The 20835-nt window shown below is 37.5% G+C and overlaps 1 protein-coding gene across 1 annotated transcript in view; it reads left to right on the forward strand.

Moving 5' to 3' along the window:
* DGKH (diacylglycerol kinase eta) overlaps positions 1-20835 on the forward strand; it is a 156888-nt gene that overhangs the window by 77091 nt on the left and 58962 nt on the right. Inside the window, exons 3-4 of the mRNA XM_064714207.1 lie at positions 3746-3856; positions 6067-6147. Coding sequence (XP_064570277.1) covers positions 3746-3856; positions 6067-6147 — 192 coding nt within the window. The remainder of the gene's footprint in view (positions 1-3745; positions 3857-6066; positions 6148-20835) is intronic.

A 20835-nucleotide genomic window follows, 5' to 3' on the forward strand; every position in this document is an offset into this window, starting at 1 on the left:
GCCCTCCACATCGATGCAGCTGTTCTAATATTTGGAGAACATGGTGTGTGACATACCACCTCATCACCTTCATTGGTAAAGACAGATGCTGAGGATTTGGTGAGCTTCTTTCCTGTGGCCTTTTTATCCTTGGGTATCCTTTTCACACTTCTGTTGGAAAATGATCCTGCCAACCTGCTAGCTGTGTTTCATCTTTCAAAGTTTTATGAACATTTTAGTCTCAGCATGAGCATCTGTTGCAAGGTTATCTCAAAATTCTTCTTCACACTCCTAATTTCCTGTTTGCATCTCACTGCCCTGTTCTATGGCCTTTCATGTTCTCATTTTCATCCTCCTCACTTTCAGAAATTTCCTCATGTTCTCTCATTCACTCTCCTGACACATTTTGAACAGCATGTCCACTTATTTACCTGAAAAGAAGTAGAGGGTAGACTTTAATCATTTAGTGGTTTTGTTTGTAGTTGTCAATAATGGGTGTCCACAATTAGTTTATTATTTTCTAAATTCAGAATATTTTCTCCTTTCTTTCTGTCTTTCTGGCGGAAGTGGAAGTAAAATATTTACCTTTGCAGAAATGTGGGGTGTTACAAACATGAGTGAGTGAGGAGTAAGGCAATGTGGTTGGTTTTCTTTTAAATAAAAACTGTTGGTTCGCCTTTTCAGGTGCTATATACTGGACATTTAAAAGTCTGCTGATACAAAACAGGATGTTCCTCATTTTTAGTGACCTGAATACCCACAAATACAATTTGCTTTTTGTCATTGTTTTGGAGATTTTGGAGATGCAGAGTTGCATTTGACATTCTTGGATAATTGGACATATGTATTCCTTAATTTTGCGAAAAACAGCTGTGATTTTTATAATTAGATTTCTTCTGGAAGATATGCCACAGTGGGAACACTGTTATGTTGTAATTGTAATATTGTCAATAATTTTCTTTACTAATGGCTAAAATAGTAAAGATTGTTAGGTATTATATTCTGTTCTAATTATAGTCCTATACTTCTAGAGGGACATTGTATTACTAGATGACATGAGATACAGGATGGGGAAGTTCAGAGGTTTTGGCAAGCTGATGGGATCTAGTTCTGTAAAAGGGAGAAGTAGTGTGGGATTGTGGGACCTGTACTTCTTGTTTCTCCTAAATTACAGTAGGAAAGAAGTTAATGTAATTGGAATGATTATTGCTTATGCTTCAGATTTAATGTCCAGCTGGGATTAATTAAAAAAAGGCTTCTTAGAACAGTGAGATCTTGGACCACTGTCCTAATTGCCATGGGGAGAAGAAAAAGAACTACTTTCTTAAGGTGTAATTATAGCCTGATCATTGCTTTTGAAAAACTTAACATGACCTGTGCATAGGAAATAATGAGGACCCGAATTCAACAACCTGGGAGGTCCCTTCCAATCTGAAATTACTGGAAATGCTCTTACTTGGTATAGACTCAGGAAAGCATTATTAGCAGATTACTTAATGACTCATTGGCAGATGGAATTTTAAACATTTTAGAGTCTAAATAAAGTTAATTAAGGGTATTGGGCTAAAGCTTTGTGCTCAGTTTTGATGCCTGCAGCCATGAATTTTTCTATTTAAGATGGTCAGACCTCAGCTCAATATAGTTTTTGTGGTAAAATGTAAATTTCATGTGTGTACTTCATTAAGTACTTCTACTTCTTGGGTAAATGTTTACAGATTTTTTAAAAAATTGTATGCAAAAATAAATTATGTAGACCTTGCAAGGTTATTTACTGCCAGCTTTTGGAAGCTAATTTCAAATGGCTGACTTGCAAAATAAATTTAATCTTGAAGGTTTGTTATTAGTTATTGGTGTTTAAGGAGTAAGTAGAAATAGGAGACAATGGTTTAGTAGGGATAAAAATGACAAGATAGAGTTAACTAATTCTTTAGTGAGTAATACATCTCAAATTTTGCTATGTTTTTTTAACACAGTTTAAAAGTCCCAAAAGTATTAAGCATAATGTATGTTCTGTGTCTCCTAGTAAAACTAGCGCTCTTTAGGAAGTGTGGATTTCCTTCCATTTTGGAAATTTTCCCAATTAGTCAGTGCCTGTCATTAATGTGGAGTACCTTGGAAGTTCTCTAATCTTAACATCCTCTGACCTTTGAGAAACACATAAGTCATCTGCTCCCGTCCTTGTGATGAGCTTCCAAAATCTCAGAGCGTGATATGAAGCGCAGGTGCTGCATGACTACAACAGACAGCTTTGAAGAAGTGCTTATATTTGCTAACAGATTAAATCTATTTATATCGTGGAAAGCTATCCTATCTTGGGGTCTGATCAGAAAATTGCAAAGTGTCTTAAAATAGTGTGTGGTGAGCAGACCCTTTCCAGTGGAAATTGCTATCCCTTTGCTAGAACTGGAGGGCTGAGACTGAATCCACTCATCCAGGCTGTTGGCATGTGAAGCAAACTTTGACAAATCTAAACTTTCAACTACAACGTTTGATTGGAGAAGGTTGCTTTTCTGAGAGCATTAATTCAATTGCTTTGTGATCGTTGGACCGCATTTTTGGTTTGTGACGTTAGGACTATCTAAATGAAGGGTGAGATCTCTGTACATAACAGCAATGGTTCTCATTTCGAGGAAATGGTAGGAACTGTAAAGTGCTTTCTGCTTTTTCTGTGTTTTTATTACTTGCATTAAAGTTCAAGAGAATTTCACATCTGATAATAGAAGATGTTTATAAACTTTAGGTCTGGTCTTGATTAATTTTCCAGAAGCTCTAGAATAACTTCAAATAATGTTTGTCCCACATTATCTAGAAATTGTATTATAAGATTCTTATCACGTTATTATGTTACTAATGGGAAGTAATTTAGAAATAGTAATAATTTTGCAATATAATATCCAGACATACTCGCTTTTTCTCCTACCTCTTGTGTGCCTCACCACTGAAGAAAATTTGAGATTCGTGCAATTATTATTCAGTGTTCATGTCGTTTTGTCTGATTAAGTGGAGAATTTCTCTAATTGGATGAATCCCATACACACTGGTGCAAACAGCATGCACCTTTAAAATATACTAGTTTACCTCTTACTCATTTCAAAAAATGGGAGTTATATAGACAGGATTCAGCATGCAGTGGAAAGGTTTGGATCAGTGAGTCATATTTTGCCTAAAAGGATTTGAATGGTAAAAATATCCTTATCTGTTACTGTTCTCACACTTTCTAGATAATAATTATCTCTAATGGTTAGCTGATTTCATGCTGAAGGCTTCAGTTCAGCAGCAGACTCAAAGTCTTGCGTGACATGCATCAAACTGGATTATTCCCCCTTATTTTAAAGTAATTCTTGTGTTTGAATCAGATACATTTAAGTACCCTGTTGAATTAGTATCTGTGTGGAAATTGTTTTTCTCCTCAACCTAATCAATTTTGGAACTGGAAATTACCTTCTGTTGATGGTTTAAGTATTTTTTTTCCCACGTTGTGCCACCATCAGTTGTTGTTCGGTTTAATATAAATAGGCTTTGCAGCTATCCAGACAATTGAATTATTTGCAGTTTACATGTAAAATTAGCATTTTGCCAACATTGTCATTCTTTAAAAAGTAGCAATGCAAAATCTGGTAGTCCAAAGAATTAGTCTCTATTTAATGCGAATAAATAACTTTTCAATTTACAGTTATATTGAGGTATAACATAAATTTTTAAAAGTGTAACTTTAATTGATATGTGCAGCTGTTTCTACATGTTTCTATATTTTAATATTTTTCAGACAAGTATAAAAGAAGGATTACTACTGAAGCAAACCAGCTCTTTTCAGAGGTGGAAAAAGCGTTATTTCAAACTTCGAGGTCGTACCCTTTACTATGCTAAGGATTCAAAGGTAATTCTGTGCTATTAGTGTCTAATGCCTTTTACTTGTGACTTCAGTTTTGTTTAGTTTTATAAGTTTAATACATTTAATAATAATTATTTAATGATTTGTTCACAGTTGTATTATGTAAAAACTGCTGTATATAGGATGTAATTTAAATTAGCTTAAAGAAAGATTGGTAATTTCTCTTGATTTTTTTCATATGGAGTTTATCACAGTTATTTTAACCTTTTTGTCTATTCAGATAAATAATAAAGTCATTTTAAGGGGTTGTCGGCTTTTCTGTGGCTCTCAGACAGTCAAAAAAAGTAATAACTGGATAATGCTTAAAAGTTATCACTAAGGCTGCATTCAATTAAAACTCTTCTGCTCTGATGCCCATAGAAATAGTTATGTGAAATCAAGATACGCTGATTTTCTGCCAAAACTGATATATAAGGGAAAAAGCTGTTTCCCATCTATTGAATTTTTTTGGTGGGACACTTGGGGGTGGGCAGAAGGGAATACTTATCTTCTCTTTGAAAGGCATTTCCTTCCTCCCTCCCAAGGCTGGGGCCAAGAGCATTTTGGCTGACTCAGATTGTGCTGTTTTATAGCTGTGGATGTTACTCTTCTTTACCCTGTGGGGTTGCAGCATCTCATAGGAGCTGTAGGTGAGGTTCTTCAGGTCTCCATCATCTTCTGTGGCCTTGTTTTCTCCACAAAACTCTTAGTGAAGGCGCAGAGATTTCTCCTTGTGGGACTGTAGGACTGCAGCTGCATGGTGCACTGTTGTGTGGCTATAATGAGTCAAGGAAAGCACCATTGCTTCAGGGAGCCGAGCACTGCAGGACCTCTGTTGGCAAACCTCTCAGCAATTGGTGAGACCACGAGCAGTTTATATAAAACATAAGCATGGCAGATAAGAGCTCTGAGAAGGGCAACCTCAAATCACAGTACAATGCTGAGATATTTTGAAAATGTGAGCCTGCCATGTTAGATGAAGAATATGGAATATTTTGGGTCTCTGTTGGTCTCACTCCAAGAGGTCTGTGCCCTTCTACCTTGGGAACCATGGAACTGTTGTAGCGTGTCCAGAGGAGAGACCCAAAGATGAGCAGAAGGCTGGAGCACCTCTCTTATGAAGACAGGCTGACAGATGTGGGGCCTTGTAGCAGCCTTCTAGTACCTAGGAGGGGCACAAGGGAGCTGGAGAGGAGCTTTTTACAAGGACGTGTGGTCATAGGACAAGGGGGAATGACTTTAAACTGAAAGGGGATCCATAATATCCATATGTGGATATTGGGTAGGAAGATGCTTTTTACTGTTGGGGTGGTGAGACATTGGCTCAGGCTGCTCAGAGAAGCTGTGGATGCCCCGTCCCTGGAAGTGTTCAAGGCCAGGCTGAATGGGACTTTGAGCAACCTGGACCATGGCAGGGGGTTTGATCTTTAAGGTCCCTTCCAACTAAAACCATTCTGCGATTCTGTGATTCTGTGATGAAGATGAGAAAAGAAGGTCTTACAAGTAGGCAGTTGTGCCAGTACTCAAAGGCATGCTGAATCCTGACATGCTGAAATTCCCCCAATATTGATTCTCCTCCCTGTGGCATGGAAGAGGAAAAACATGCTAGGGCCTAAAAAATAGATATTTTTGTTGGTCTGCTCTTCTGTGCTACAAAACCCATCATGAGCATAATAGAACCTAATTGATTCTTTGCTAGAGGCTGGAGTGTTTAGGGTAGACATAAATTTCTCTTGTTTGAACATCAGGCAAAGGAGTGAAGGGGATCAGTTCAGCACTTTGAGATGCATCTTCTCATATGGATACTATATCATAGCTTCCTACATGACTTTAGGGTTCCATCCTAAAACTAAATGCATTTTACTGTGTGGGAATCTCTTTCCTCTGACACCACGTTTATGCGGCACAGTAGATACTCTAAAGCATCATCTATGTAAGAAACCCCCCTTCTTTTAAAAGAGATTTTAAAGCAATATAATTACTGAGCCCTTTTTTTATGCTCTCATGTACCATTTAGAATAGCAAGTAGGACTGTGTTTAGGGCCAGTTATGAAATTTTGTCGCATCCTCAGTGTGTTTATTTTTTTCACTACTTTTATTTTCTATTTTTATTTTCTAATTTGAATAGACGCAATAAAATTAAAGCACATTTTGTAAGCATAGCTGAAAATGTACTCAGACTTAATTTAATGCTTCTATGTTTTTTCCCTTCACAGTCTCTAATATTTGATGAAGTTGACCTGTCAGATGCCAGTGTAGCTGAATCAAGCACAAAAAATGTCAACAACAGCTTCACGGTATGGAACATTTTTAACACTGTTTTTGAAAGCTGTGGATAGACTGTTGCTAAGAAAATTGAGGATCCTCTCAATTGCTTATTTTCCTCTGTTCGGAAATAAAATTTCTTTTTTTGGAAATGGTTTAAGGTATGAGAACAATATCACGTCAGCTATAGAGCATTTTATTTCAGTGAGCAGAAATGTGAGATGACTGTTTCAAAAGATGATAATAGAAGGCCTTAAACATACAAGATTCAGTACTTAGTGCTTATTATGGGCTTGTGCTATAATTTCTCTTAGAGGTGACATGCTGAATTAAATCAAATGTAATTGTGTTTTTGTTTTAATTTTCTTAACATTTTTGTTTTCTTCCTATATTGAAATGTATTTTATTTTTTTTATTGCCAATCATAGCCTTATATGTTTCTGTCACATGGAAAAGCTGTCCCTACAGTCTCACCTTGATTCTGATACTGCTATAAGAACAATACTATATAAGAACATAGAGTATCTTACTATATAAGAACATATAGTATTGATAAATCCCTATTTCTGTAAGTTCACAGGTATTATTTACACAAATGATTCTTCATTTATTGTTCAACTGTCTGTTAGAACTAAGTGCTAATGTCTGACACAATTCCTCTGCTGATTCTTAACCTCTGGAGAAAAAGATTTTGAACGTGAGCTACTTATGAGGAATACCATTGGTGAAGTTGTCCTTTTGAAGGATATTTTGAGATGTCCCACTGACTGTAATGGCTTCATTTTCCTTAACTACATGTCTCTATTAAAAGGTTAATTTTTAATTTTCCTGACATTTTTAATTCCCCAGGTGACCCGTATTAGTTCATATTACCAGTCTTGATTTTTATTCTCGAAAGCAAATGCAAGCCTCATGAGAGGTTCATAGTTTCTTCTTGATGTGGGATCTCCCAGGCAGCTGCTGAAGCAGTCAGAGCACGTCAAAGACATGCTCATGTTGGCCTTGACAGCCCCGTGTGTTGTGTCAGTCTAAGCTGCTTTACTGACTAAGAATGCAGTTAAAAAGACTACTTTGACAGAAGGTCTCAGGTGAGGTGGTGGCTGTGTAAGGTACTAGCCTGTCTTTTGGAAAGGTTCTTTCTGTTGCCTAAAAGTTCTACTTCTTCAGAAAAGTGGGATGCTTGGGCTTTTTACTTGGTGTTTTGGTATCCTTTGTAATCTATTAGGCCCATTCAGCATCTCATTCTTCACCAAAAGCATGTTTTCCTTCTAGTATCATGACTTTTGGGGAAGACAGTAGTGAAAAAAGAAATCTCTGGCTACAGCTTTAACAGCTTCGGAGACACTGTTTATTTTCATGTCCTGGGAACTTTAAGGCAAACAGTGTTTTCTCTAAGGAGTCCTCAAATGAATTTTGAAAAATTATTTGGATGAAAGGCTCTCCTGGATTGAAGAGCTGTCTGATTTGACTGTGAAATATGGTAATAGTCGTCATCTTGCTTAATCTTTTGGCTTCTTTCTTTGTGTTTGCCTAACCCAGTCTCCCAGCAACTCAGCTCTGTGAGTGAGACATCTCTGACCTCGCCTGCACTGGGCTGGACTCAGGGGCTGGGGGTGGAGTGGGTGGTTAGCTATCCAGCAATACTCCTTATAAATAAAAACTTTTTTGCCTTTCTATTTTCTTCCTTAAAATAAAAGGAATTTTAAAATTCCTTTTATTAAAGGAATTTAAAAAGGTAATTCTGCCTTTCTTAAAATTATGGGTCTTTTTATTTATGTTCTAAGGGATTTGTTAGCATTCTATATGTTAAAAAAAACCCAAAAATTAAATCATGAGCATTAGCATTCTCTAGTTAATGCACTCTTGTTTCTTTGTCCCAGTAGATAATATTTTTAACACAAACTGATGTAGGTGGAATATACAACAAGGGACAGATTTTCCAGGAAAACACACCTTTACAAATTTATATTAGAAAAAAGATTTTAAATTTTTGTTTAAAAAAGATTTTGTCATTTCACTGAGTTTCCCCCCTCTCCCCTCAATTTCCCACCTCCAGCTTGTAGAAATTACTGTTTTGCCTTCTTTTGCCTTGTCTAGTTTGTCTGTTTGAAGGCAGAGGTGTGTGTCAAGTTTTTCCATGCTCTTTTTTTGGATAAAACTCAAGTCCTAAAATTAGTCATAACACACAGATTTAAGGCTGAGTTTATTTGTAATGCAGAAGCTTGCAGAATATTTTATGTAACTAAATACCAGTGTTTGTTCACCAGAATTACTTTTGCTATCTCTCTGCAAACAAGTTGAGGTTAAAGGGAAATTTGAGGTACATAATATCTGCTAATTAAAATACAGAGCTGATAAACTTTAATCAGCTCATTTGTTTCATTATTTTTCTTACTGCTTACGATATTACCATTCAGTGAATGATCAACTCACTTCCTGCAATAAGTTTCTAGTGTACAACCTTGCTTTTTTAAGAGTTTATAGGTATTTTGTAGTTCTGAGCATCCTTACCTAGAGGTTAATAGGTAACCTAGAAGGAAGGGTGTCCCTTGACTTCCGAACCTTTACATAAGACATTCAAGGCTGGATTCTTCTTACGGCCTTGTTAGGTACCAGTGTCCCAGGTCTATGGGAAGAGGGTGAAGAGGTTCCAGCATCCAGTGAGAAATTTGGATCACCCTCTCCATCAGCCTCATCAGAAACCCAGGGAGGATTTTGCTCAGCCCATGGCCAGTTCAGTGGCATGGGTGAGTGCTGAGTCCTCACAGTGATATTTGGCACTCTGCAGAATGTGTTTTTCCCCAGAACTCTGCTTCTGCCTCGGGGGCTGGTTGGTGTTGTCTCAGCACAGCCAGAGGAGTGTAGTTGCTCAGCATGTTGCCCCTCTGGGGAGGCTCCTGGCATGAATCAGTCTGCCACCCTTATTGAACAGAAGCAGATGGGGCAGTGACCAATTCTGCTGAGAGCTGTAATTCCTTCTGCATTTTGGTTTGCAGGGATGGAATTTGGCTTGTTGGCACCTTGAGTGCATTTAGAAAAACCCTCTTTATTGTTCTCAAAATGAGATTCGAGACCAAATGGGGCTGAGGAATGTTCTCTGGTGTGTAAGTGTGGGCTTGTGGAGCAGTGGTGGTGTGCTTTTGTTCTAACAGGTATAAGGGATGAGATTTTAAAATGCTAAAAGGATTATTGAACAGGCATATTCAGACAATAAAGTTCCTCAAGGCAACAAAGGTGACTATGGATTGTAATTTAAAAGGAAATTATCTTAGCTGAAATTTGGGCCTAAGTTTCTACCTTTGCCTTGCTTTTGATGCTGAAGAACTGATGTACTTTGCTGGGGAAAAAAATCTGTAGATGTTAAGCATGCTGCCCCTCAGTAGCTGAGCCACATGGTTGTATAAAATACTCTGGGTACTCTAAATCTGTGTTAGAGTCTCATGTTAAATGCACAGGCTTCATGTGGCAGCACCTGTATTTTAATCCATCCAAACTTTTATTTGCAACTCTTAATTCAGTTATGGGTTTTTTGATGCAAATGTGATGGAAAATAATAATATCGTAAAATACTAGTTTTGAGGCACTACTTTGTATAGCTGGCTTAATCTAATTGCATCTAAGAGTGACAGAGGAAATAATTTCACTGTCATTCTGGAAGGTTCCCTCCAGGAATATGAGAGTTAACAAACAATGTGATACTCAGGATGGGGATTCAGCTTGTCCTAACTTCTGGGTGGGACTTGATGATGGGTTTATAGGCCCCTAAATTTAGGTGTCTAAAATAAAATAAATAGGTCTTTAAAGCAATTTCTGTAATTGCTCAGTTCAGTTTAGACTCCAGTGATTTATTACCCGACTCTCCCTTAGCTACAATAGCAGCTTTGTCATCCAGGGCACCTAAAATGTAGGTGCTTAATCAAGTGCTTTTAGTTGAATATGCATCTTCTGAAAGTTGTCATCTTCAGCAGGAGGAAGCTGCAGTAGGCAGATCTGCTATCCTGGGAAGCCTACTGTGATTTTTAGTAATTAGAGACTGGCAGGAAAGGAGACTTTGTATTCCAGCTAATAACGCTGATTACTAGGATTCTGGATATGCTTGCAGAAATGTATAGCATAGTATATTTTTGCTGATGTATTGGTTTTAGCAATGCTTTAGACCATATAGACCATAGAGTCCTGATTATTTATTCTGTGAAAAAAAATTCTTGTTTGGAGAACTTTTAAAGTGCTGGGCTTTAATAAATTTTCTCACCTGGTGTTATGATGCAAAGGCAGTAGAAACTTATAAACTATTTCAGTTTTATATTTTAAATTTTTATATTACCTCTATTTGATTTAACTATTTTCCAAGATAAATAATATTTGTCAACATTCTTCTATACTCTTACTTATTCTTGCTGTTCTCCTGATTGTTACTCTGCAGCATCATCTTGTAAGTGATGTTACATGCTTGACATTCAAGGAAGCCCAAGTCACAGACATCTGGGATTATTTTATAAATTAATTTGCATTCGTTATGGATCCCAAGTTTTGTCTGTTTTCTGCAGTGGCATAGTGTGAATTTTTGTGTCCCCTATTTTGGTACTAACATCCTTCATCTGTTAATTTAGAGCTGTCTGTAACTCATAAATATTTAATCTGTGCTTCTGTGGTGTGTATTTCTTTGTTTTTACTAATGCTGAAATTTTTCAAGTCACTGTACTCTCTACTTAATACATTGCTTGGCTCACTTTGAAGTGCTTTGGAGATCAAGAGGGGGAACTAAGTAATCAAAATTTTGTGCTGTCTGCAAATATTCCTGTATTGCTACTTTACACTTCTCTTCCAGTTTAAGAATCATGCCACAAAATTTTGTTGCAGAATAACAAGCTGCTTATTATCTATTAATCTTTTTTCATATTAAAAATTCTTTTTATTCCTTCTTACTTTTTTTTATCCCCTAGCTTTTCATCTCATTGCATGATGGTCTTTTTAGTTTTATAATTGGTCTTTTCAGTTCAGTGATTGATTAAACATGATTATGGATCAGCCTGATTTAACTTTTCTGAACAGAAAAGTTTATGTTTTTCAATTTAATTACTTTAATAATTAATTCCTTTATGGGTTAATTTTTAAAATGAATTTTTTCTTATTATATTTAAAAAGACCCAAGCAAAACATGAATGGCATTTCATTAAACTTAGTCCCTGAATATAACTTTGTTACAAAAAATTTTTTTTCTCCAATTTCCACTTTTTTTGGTCAGATATCTGAATTCACTTAGACTGAAAAGTAGGAAATGCAGCTTAATATGTTTTAAACAACAACAAAAAATCTTTTTGCAGCCGTCTATGGTTTTCTTGATATTCTGTAAATTTGGATAGATTTTGAAAAAATGAAACATTTATATAAGCTGATTATCCTTGGATATATTATTTTTAGAAGATTAGAGTTTTTCTATAGGTTAGTGAAACTTTTGGAGCAACTGCACTTCAAGTGTGGTTAAAATTTATATTGTCTTCTTCTAGTTTCTATTGTTTTCTTACAGACCTCTGATTACCTTATTTCCTATCCATATTTCTGAATGTAGCATATCCTCTGTCTTGGTTTGGGATGTAAAGTTTATTGGCATATGACTTTTGTGGAACCAGCTTAAAGGATGAAGTAATTCTTTTCATCTTTGTGCAGCTGCTGTTTTCAATGGGAGGTGACCCAGTTGTACTGGGATCCCAATTCTTGGGATTTGTCAAGATTTCAAGTTGAATATTGCAACCAGTCCCGAAAGGCAGATTGCTTTTAGCACTTTATTTATTTCTATCCTTTTGCTTCTGACATCAGTCAGCTCTGTTTGCATCATGGAGATTCGCTACTTCTAATTGATTTTTAGAGAAGTAACTTGTAATATTCACTCTGGGCTTGGGAGACAGAATGTGTTGCCAGAGTTTTGCAGTATGTTTCAGAGATAGTGTTAATTTCTCTGGACTTGGACATATTTTGCTTCTTTCTTGCCACTGATATCTTTTCAGAGTTGTTGTTGAGATTTTCCTTCAGGGACTACAAAAACTTCAGGGAATGTGAGAATTGCTTAACCTCCCCCGACCACATCAGAAAGAAAGAAGACAAGCCTTTTCCCAAGAAGTTTAAAACCTTTCATCTTTGGGTTTGGGCACTCCTTCTGACTTTTCAAATATTAAGAGACAGAGATACTCCTAAAGCTAGGAAAAATTATCCTAAAACTTTTTTTTTTTCTTTTTTAAAAATTTAAATAAGCTGACATCAGTTCAATTTTATACTCTCTCTTGATTTGCCTAGAGTTCAGGTTCTTAAGCTTTATTTAAGTGCAGAAAGCTCATGGATTCTAGTGGAGGTGTTCCTCTGCCACTGTTCTGCATGTTTACAAAATCCAATTTACTGCAGCTGTATCTCAGTAACATCAGGAGATGCTTTCTTTACTGATAGCCTCAAGCCTATTTCAGATGCTCTTCCATCTCAGTCTAGTTTGGTTTTTTTCAAAGGGCTGCTCACCTGAAGGTTACACAGGTCTTTCTCTTCTCTGGCCTTTCTGCTGTTTTTCTTTCATTGTCTTTCTTACTTCTTTAATTTGGTGAAATCATCTTGCTACTCCTGTGTTGGCAGGCTCCTGAGATCCTGGGGTCAGCAACTATCCTTGAAGTTCCAAACGTGATGTGGACTCCCTTGATTTCAGCTATTGCTAAGCAAACATTGCCTTGTTTGTATCCTGGATTGATTAATCTTTCTGGTTTGCTCTGTAAGAATGCTCTGTAATAATATGCTGAAGCACAGCTATCCGTATTCTTTTTTTCTTGGTAAAAATCTATTTTGAGTAAATGTCTATATATAGTCTGTGTTGATGTTCCCTTGAAGGGAGACACTCTTGCTTGACTTCTCCCTTTAATAAACCACAGGGACATGCAAGGAATGGATTTGTGTTTGGAAACATGTTTCTGGTTTTTATCCTTTAGATCAGCAATAATCTCCTGGATTTGGGTATGTTTTGAAATTTCCTGTGCATTCCAGTTGTGTGTTGATGTTAGCAGTATATACTGAGGATGCTGGGAGTTCAGACACATTTGCAGAACTCTGCTTTAAGTACTGTCCTCTGGTGAGCTGAATCCTAGTCTCAGAGGCACTGCATTTTAAATTTTGCCCCTGGGATTATCAGAAGGGTCAGTGCATGGCACTGTGTATAGGGGGGTAGTGGCATATCCAGATGTTCCCCATGCCCTGCAGTGACATCTGCAAAGGTGCTGGGGCCTCTTCTTGTCTCCAGGAGGTGGAACGTGGCTGGAAATGGCTCAAGTTCCTCTGCTGGTTTCACCAGCATGACTCAGCTTTGTGCCAGTAGCTGACTCTTGGAATGGATTTAGCTTTTCCCTGGTTGTGAACTATCTGCTGTTTCATACAGATGGTGATTAGCTTTTAAGTGATGAAGGCTTTTTGATGCTCCCAGCCTGAGCAACACCCAAACCACAGAAAGAGAGAGAAAGTGCTTTGGATTCCATTTTGTTCAATTTTCTACTCAGGGTTGGGATTTTTCTTTTCTATATTCAGGCAGTTTAGAAGTAAGACAAAAACTGAAATAGCAAATTAATATGCTTAGGAAAAGAAAAATTAGACAAAAGCCATTAGTGTACACTTGTGATGCATTAAGGGTTTTTTCTTCCATTTAGCACTTGCTCATTTCCCCTCCACCTCCCCTCCCATCCTCTGACAGTGACAAAAAAATGTAATGAAGCTGAGAGCTCTTTCAAGTTCTAAGCTCCTTATCTCCTGCTTGATGCACTGTCCCTTTCCCTAGAGTGTCTGGTGATGTTGAAGCTTTAAGTTTCATTATGAAAAAGCAATAAAGCATTTCAGCTGTGATGCTAAAAATCCATAGATAAGTTGCTTGCAATTGATCTGTTACAAGGAAGCTGAGCACTTTTCAGAGAGAAAAAAGGAGATACTTAAAAATGTGACCATTCTGGTCTGTATTGTACATTTTGATTTAAGTTGCATTTGTCTGGAGTCTGTTTTCCAAACATTTCATGCTTGACAGAAATTTTTCAAAAATAGCTTGCAGAAAATTTCCCTATTTCCTTTTTTTTACTGGTGAAGCATTTGGTATGTGTGAAGAATGAGCCAGATTTCATTCTTCCTGCACTTTTACACATAACCTATTCTCTGATGTTTCTTTCTATTCATGCTTTAAAAGTATATTTTAAAATACCTGGATAAACTTTAGAAAGTATCCCTCACTGCAGTTCCTGTTTACCAGATAATTTTATAAATAAAGTCACTGGTGTAAACTTTGAAAAAAATTTCCTGTTTCTTGTGAACGAGGATCCCTGGCTTTAGGCAGCTGAATGATGTTTAAACAGGAATCTGTTATTACAGACAGGAAAAAAGTAGTCCTTTGCTGGTTTATTTTATATAAATTTGCACCTAGTGCTATTAAATATATAAGTACATGTTTCCCTAAAGCTGAGAAGCCATCTCATCTGATAGATGTTTAGTGAGCTGGTGAAACCAAAGCTAAGGGCACAGCAGTGTGCAACTAATCTGCTGAACAAATCTTTATGTAAGGACTTTAAAGAAACATGCAGGCCTTGAACTAACTATATATAGCAGTTTCCAGTTTACATTTACAAGAATGGTTTATTGGTTTTGCTGTATTTAAATGCTGATTTAAAATAAATTTCTAATTCTTTGGTCCAAATCCATGGAACTTTCCTATCCTGCTTCTTGTGATTGTCTCTTTATAAAGTTATACTTCTGCGGGAAAAGGTTTTTCTGTTTGCAGTTGTTTGAAGTTGAATACATGAGGTTGATTTGGGGAACTGGATTTCTGACAAAGTGATCTTTGCTGGATACTTTTGCAGTTCATGGCTGGACACGTAACTGGATGACTTGATTTACCTGGATTCCGTTTTCACAGAGTCATGGAGTGATTTGTGGGTTGGAAGTGGCCACTGAAGGCCATCTGGTCCACCCCCTTTGCTGAAGCAGGGCTGCCTAGTCCGGGCTGTGTCTAGGTGGCTTTTTAGTATCTCCAAGGGTGGAGACTTCACAACTACCTTGAGCAACCAGTGCCAGTGCTCAGTCACCCTCACTGTAAAACATTGTTTCCTGATATTTACAGAGAGCCTCTCATGACTCAGTTTGTGCCTATAATCCCTATCTTTTCACTGGGCATCACTGGAACGAGCCTGGCTCTGTCCTCTTTGCATCTTCCTTTTCGGGATTTACATATATAAGATGCCCCTGAACCTTCTCCAGGCTGAACAGTTGTAGGTCCCTCAGGCTCTCCTCACACATGCCGTGCTCCAGCCCCTTCACTGGAATGTCTGCAGTATGTCCAAGTCTCTCTTGTGCTGTGCAGCCCAGAACTGGACACAGTGCCCCAGGTGAGGCCTCACCAGGGCTGAGGAGAGGGGCAGGTTCACTCCCTGGACCAGCATCTTAGCATACCCCTGGCCTATTTTGCAGCAAGGGCATGTAGCTGCTTTATGCTCCATTTGTTGTGCAAGAGTACCCCAGGTCCTTTTCTGCCAAGTTGCTTTCCAGCTGGGGGGCCCCCAGGGTACATTGATGCCTGGGGTTGTTCCTTCCCAGGTGCAGGACTTGGGACATCTCATTGAACCTAATGAGTTAGTGCCAGCTCATTTCTCTAGCCTGTTGAAGCCCCTGTGGACGGCAGTGTGACCCTTGGGTGTATCAGCTACTCCTTCCCAGTTTTCTGGCATCAGTAAACCTGCAGAGGATACAGTCTACCACATCATCCAGATCCTTAATGAAGATGTTAAACAGGCCTGGACCCAGTATTGTCCCATGAGGTACACTGCTCATTACTGGCCTCCCTCCAGCCATGCTCTGTGCTGCTGATCACCACCCTTTGGGCCTGGCCGTGCAGCCAGTTTTCAACACACCTCAGTCTGCTCATCCACCCTGTCCTTCATCAGCTTCTCTAGGAGGGTCTTAGGGGATTGTGCTGAAAGCTTTACTGAAGGCAAGGTGAACAGTATCCACCTTTGTCTCCTTATCTACCAGGCCAGTTGTTTCATCACAGGTTACAAAAACATGACTTCCCCTTGGTGAATGAATCCATGCTGACTATTCCCAATTGCTTTCTTGTCCATGTGCCTGATTGTATTCTGGGTGATACTCCTTCATTTTGGCTCAGAGTGGTGTAAGATAAGCCACCTAAATTACCCAGGCTGGATTCTATTGCAAAATGAAGTCCCTTTACCTTTTTCAATGATGTAACCATTTTTTTGTCTTGTCTTTTAGCTAAGCTTGCTTGTTCTGGTGTTGTGTTGGTGTAAGAGATGCTGCGTGGGACTAAGCCTTTTCTTTTTCCTCCTAAGAGTTTTTACTGTGGGAGCCAAAACCACACATTACATCAATATTTGTGAGCTTGGGAACAGTGAAATAGGAGAAGGCCAGGAAAAAGAGGGAAGCAACATTTTAGTGCAGAAGACAGAGCTAATTGTTCTGATTATAAATTCTGTATTGTAGTCAGGCAAATGTAATAACCATTTATCACCCACCTTGCTTTTAACTCCTCCCCTGTCTTTGTAATTTATACTTTTGCCTGGCCTGACTCATCCTGAAAAATAACAGTGACAATTCACCATAAACCAACTAACTACATCTTTGACAGGGACAGTACTGTTCTAATTTATTTAGTATCCAGAAGCCAAGACATTATGAATACTCTAGAAAGACATGCAACTGTTATCACTGTGATTTTTGCAGACAAGTTGTGGAAGGTGTGGGAGCATCAATGACCCCAGCAGTCAACTTCTACCATTGGTAGAAGTGCCTTCACCTGCCACACTCGTACAGACCCACCTGCACAAGAACGGGGGAATGGAGAAAAGGGGAATGGAAAAGCAAGAGAGGCAGAGCATGTTGCCCTAGTATTTGCCTGTACTGACCCACCAACATCTATAAGCACAGAGAAGTTAGAAGCATTTAATGTTACACTTCTGCCCCAGGCATTGAATATAGTCCCTAAGAAGAGAGTTGGGGTGCTTTCTCTGTATCATCCAGTCTTCATTATTTCCAAAAGAGATTTTAAAAGTATCTGTCCAGAAAACAGGAAAACCATTTCCCCACCCCTTTCAGATTCAATGTGACATTTCTACATTAGTAATTTAATTCAAGATCAGCCATACAAAGTGCTCTTAGTGTAATGTCTGATAATAGTTCAGAGTGGCAGAAGGTGCCTTAATGCAAATATCATGTTGCAGGAAGCAGAATGCTTTACAGGAGCTGCTTTGTAGCTACTTAGGTATAGAGCACTGTTCTCTTGATTAGCAAACACTGTGTCTTCATTTTGAATTAGTAAAAGAAGCCAGAACTGGAGCCAACAAGCTTTGGGAACTCTATTTTCTTATATATTGCTGATAGTAAAAAAAAAAAAAAAAAAAAAAAAAAAAAAAAAAAGAATAAAAATTAGGCAATAGGCTTTAATTAAACTCTCTGTGATTTTATTTTATAGATTGTAAGTCTAAACCCACTGGGCTGAAGGCATGTACAATGTTACTGGTTAGGTTAGGCCTACTGAAAGAAGAAAGGACTTTCAAATTTACTCTAAATTTGATGACAATTTTATTTCCTTTCAAGATGTTAAGCTTCTTCCTAATAAGTGTTGTCTGAAAGAAAAGTTGTAGAAGTGGTCCCAAACTTGATTGTAGAAATGTCATCCAAGTAATTTCAAGATGTGTATGTACATATATATAAGTATATGTATATTTTTAGAAGACAAATTATAGTAGTGTTGGTGTGAAAATCCCAACTTAAGGCAAGACTTCTGCAGTAGCAGAGTGAACAGTGATCTCTTGTTCTCTCCCTCATTTCCCATTCAAAAAAATCCCCCTACTTTTCTGAACAGAACAAGAACATTATTGCAGTAATGGATAGTTTTACTTCCCATTCAGACATTGTTGATTTCCTGGGATTTTTTAGGGTTTGTGTTGATTGTCTTCAACTTTTAAGACTGTATATGCTCACTCTTCCCAATGCCTATAGCATTAAAAGTGTTTTTTATTCCAACTACCTCTATTTTATTACTTTCCAATATACTGCAGTATCTGCTCTTCGTAATTGTCTTTTCCAAAATCAGCAGTGACTTCTTGGCTACTTGACAATGGGGAAAAGTTTCAAAGGAAGGTAATCTTATTTATTTTTAAGACCTTTTGACTGTCTTCATCTTTTGAGATTTGTCTCCTGCTTTGTCAGCAGGTGAACAGTTGGCACCTTAGTCTTATGTTACCTCAGTGGTCTCCCAGTGGTTCCTGTAACACTTCCTTTGCATTGTGTTATAGAGCTCTTTCCTTTTCCTTTTTTCCTTTTCCTTTTCCTTTTTTCCTTTTCCTTCTTTTCCTTTTCCTTTTCCTTTTCCTTTTCCTTTTCCTTTTCCTTTTCCTTTTCCTTTTCCTTTTCCTTTTCCTTTTCCTTTTCCTTTTCCTTTTCCTTTTCCTTTTCCTTTTCCTTCCTCTCTCTTTCTCTCTTTCTTTCTGTTGAGAGTTCAGCATATTCAGAGCAATATACAAATAGTAATATTTGGTGCAGTGAAGATCAAAATCATGATATGTAATTGAAGAAAAGGTGCTGATTTAGGTCAGTAGAAGACCATATACAGGACTCTCAATATGAATACATGCAATGACATAAAATTACTAGTTAAATTCAAATTTACATGGCAGGAAAATTGTTTTGAGTTTAGTTACATTCATTTAATTTTGTTTGTCTTTATACAGATTCAGTTGTTTTTAGTGAATGAACTTCAAACATCCCACTTAGTTAATCATAACATTGTGTAAGCATTCAGAAGAAAGCATGCCATCTGTATAAATGCAAATAAGAAGATTTAGGAAGTCAATCTCAATTTAGGATAAACAAGAAAAGCTATATTGAGTTAGTGTAAAGCTCATGGAACCAAGTGGAATTAAAGTATAATAATAACAGTAGCAGATACTAAAGAATGAAGTAGAAACGGCAGAACAGAGATGCATAACTGGTAACCATACAGTGATTCTTACCCTTGAGTCACTTCCCAACATTGACTCATGGCTGGACTTTTGAAGACCTGATAAGCTGAAGATTTCAGATATTGTCCTTTATTGTATATGATGCATTTATTTGTGATGAATTTTTCAAATGCCTTTTTGGGCATTTTTACTTTTTGTCTCGTCAGCATCCTTTAGAAATACTTTCCAAGTCTAAAGAATGCTTTGCATTTAGGGAAAAACACTTGTTTGCTAACAGTTTCCTTGGCTCCCTGAGTTCCTATGTTACATGAAATATCTAAAAAATAATGAGAGTACATTTTCTCCATGACTTTGTAGACTGAAATAGATGAGAGGCTAAACAGGCTTCTTAGTTCCTATTTTATTTTATTTTATTCAAAAAAATTGCAAGCATTGTTGATACTTCTTGCATATAGTGCATTTCGTCTTTTTTCATGTTACTGCCTTCCTAGAGTTTGTTGTTTGTTGCAAATATGTAAATCAAAGAGAATATGTAGTTTAATTGTATTTAAAAATATGTACATCTTCCCACAAATATGTAAACTTCCCACTTTATTTTTGTAGCAATAATAATTGATGCTATCTTCATGTGATTGACAGTATCCTATTGAGCTGTTAGACTGCTGCAATGCTGTGAACTTCATTAAGTTTTTTGCACTCTGATTTTAGTAAGAAGCTGGAATATATGAATTTCTGATGTGTTTACATGCATTGGTTAGCAGTGTTTGGTGATGTGGTTCGATTGCCAATAAATGAGTGTGCAGGGCATTTTGAGAGGAAGTTTGGCGTCCCACCTCAGTTATTTATAGCTACTGTTCTGGTCCTCTATCATACTTACCCCTCCTCTGCCAAAACCTTTGGTACCAAAGGGTGTCTTCATTGGCACTGGGTACCTAAGTGTGGACAACTGAACTGGGGTCTTAATTTCAGAGTGGGGGAAGGGTGGAAGGATGCACAGTGGATTGTGACCTGTACTATTGAAGATAGGAGTAATATATATCTAAGTATTGTTTGAAAAGATCAAGATTAGTCAGGAGTTTTCAGCAATAAATGCAGCTGTTGTCGCTTGATGGTATTTCACAATGTCTGGTTACTGGCTAGAATCAGTAACAACTGTGGCAGCAGGGTGGACATAATGTGCCGAGTCTTGGGTGGATTTGTCATTATTTAATCTGTGTTATAATCTCATGCCATATAATAGGAAATAATCTGTGGCTTGTATTTGCCCAAATAAGATTTCTGTGTCCACTGAAACCTGAAAATTTCAGCAGAATGCTGATTGTTGTTGGAGCCAGGGTTATATTATGATTTAATGACTTTTTTTGGCTTCATTGGATGACCTGGCCTAGAAAAACATTTTGAAGTAATAAAGCGTCTGTTTGGCTCCAAACTAATGAGAGAAGCATTGCTCTTTGCATAAACTGTTCTTTAGGAAAAGCCATGGAGACCTACTAATAAACCTTATTAAATAGCTTAAGCAAGATTGAAGGAAACAGAAAACAAAGAAACTATTCCCTTCCATGTGAAGTGAGTACATTAAAAAAAAAAAAAAAGGCAAGCCTCCCCTCCATGTGACTTGCAGCCTGCTGCACTTCAGTTACGTCGCCTCTGAGCGATGTTAAAGTGCAGCTCAGTTTAATGAAGGAGTGGAGAGGACAAATCAAGGCTAGAGACAATTTACGGCAGGGACTGGGTAAGTAACTG

Source organism: Zonotrichia leucophrys, chromosome 1 (genome assembly GCF_028769735.1).
Source record: "Zonotrichia leucophrys gambelii isolate GWCS_2022_RI chromosome 1, RI_Zleu_2.0, whole genome shotgun sequence".
NCBI lineage: Eukaryota > Metazoa > Chordata > Aves > Passeriformes > Passerellidae > Zonotrichia > Zonotrichia leucophrys.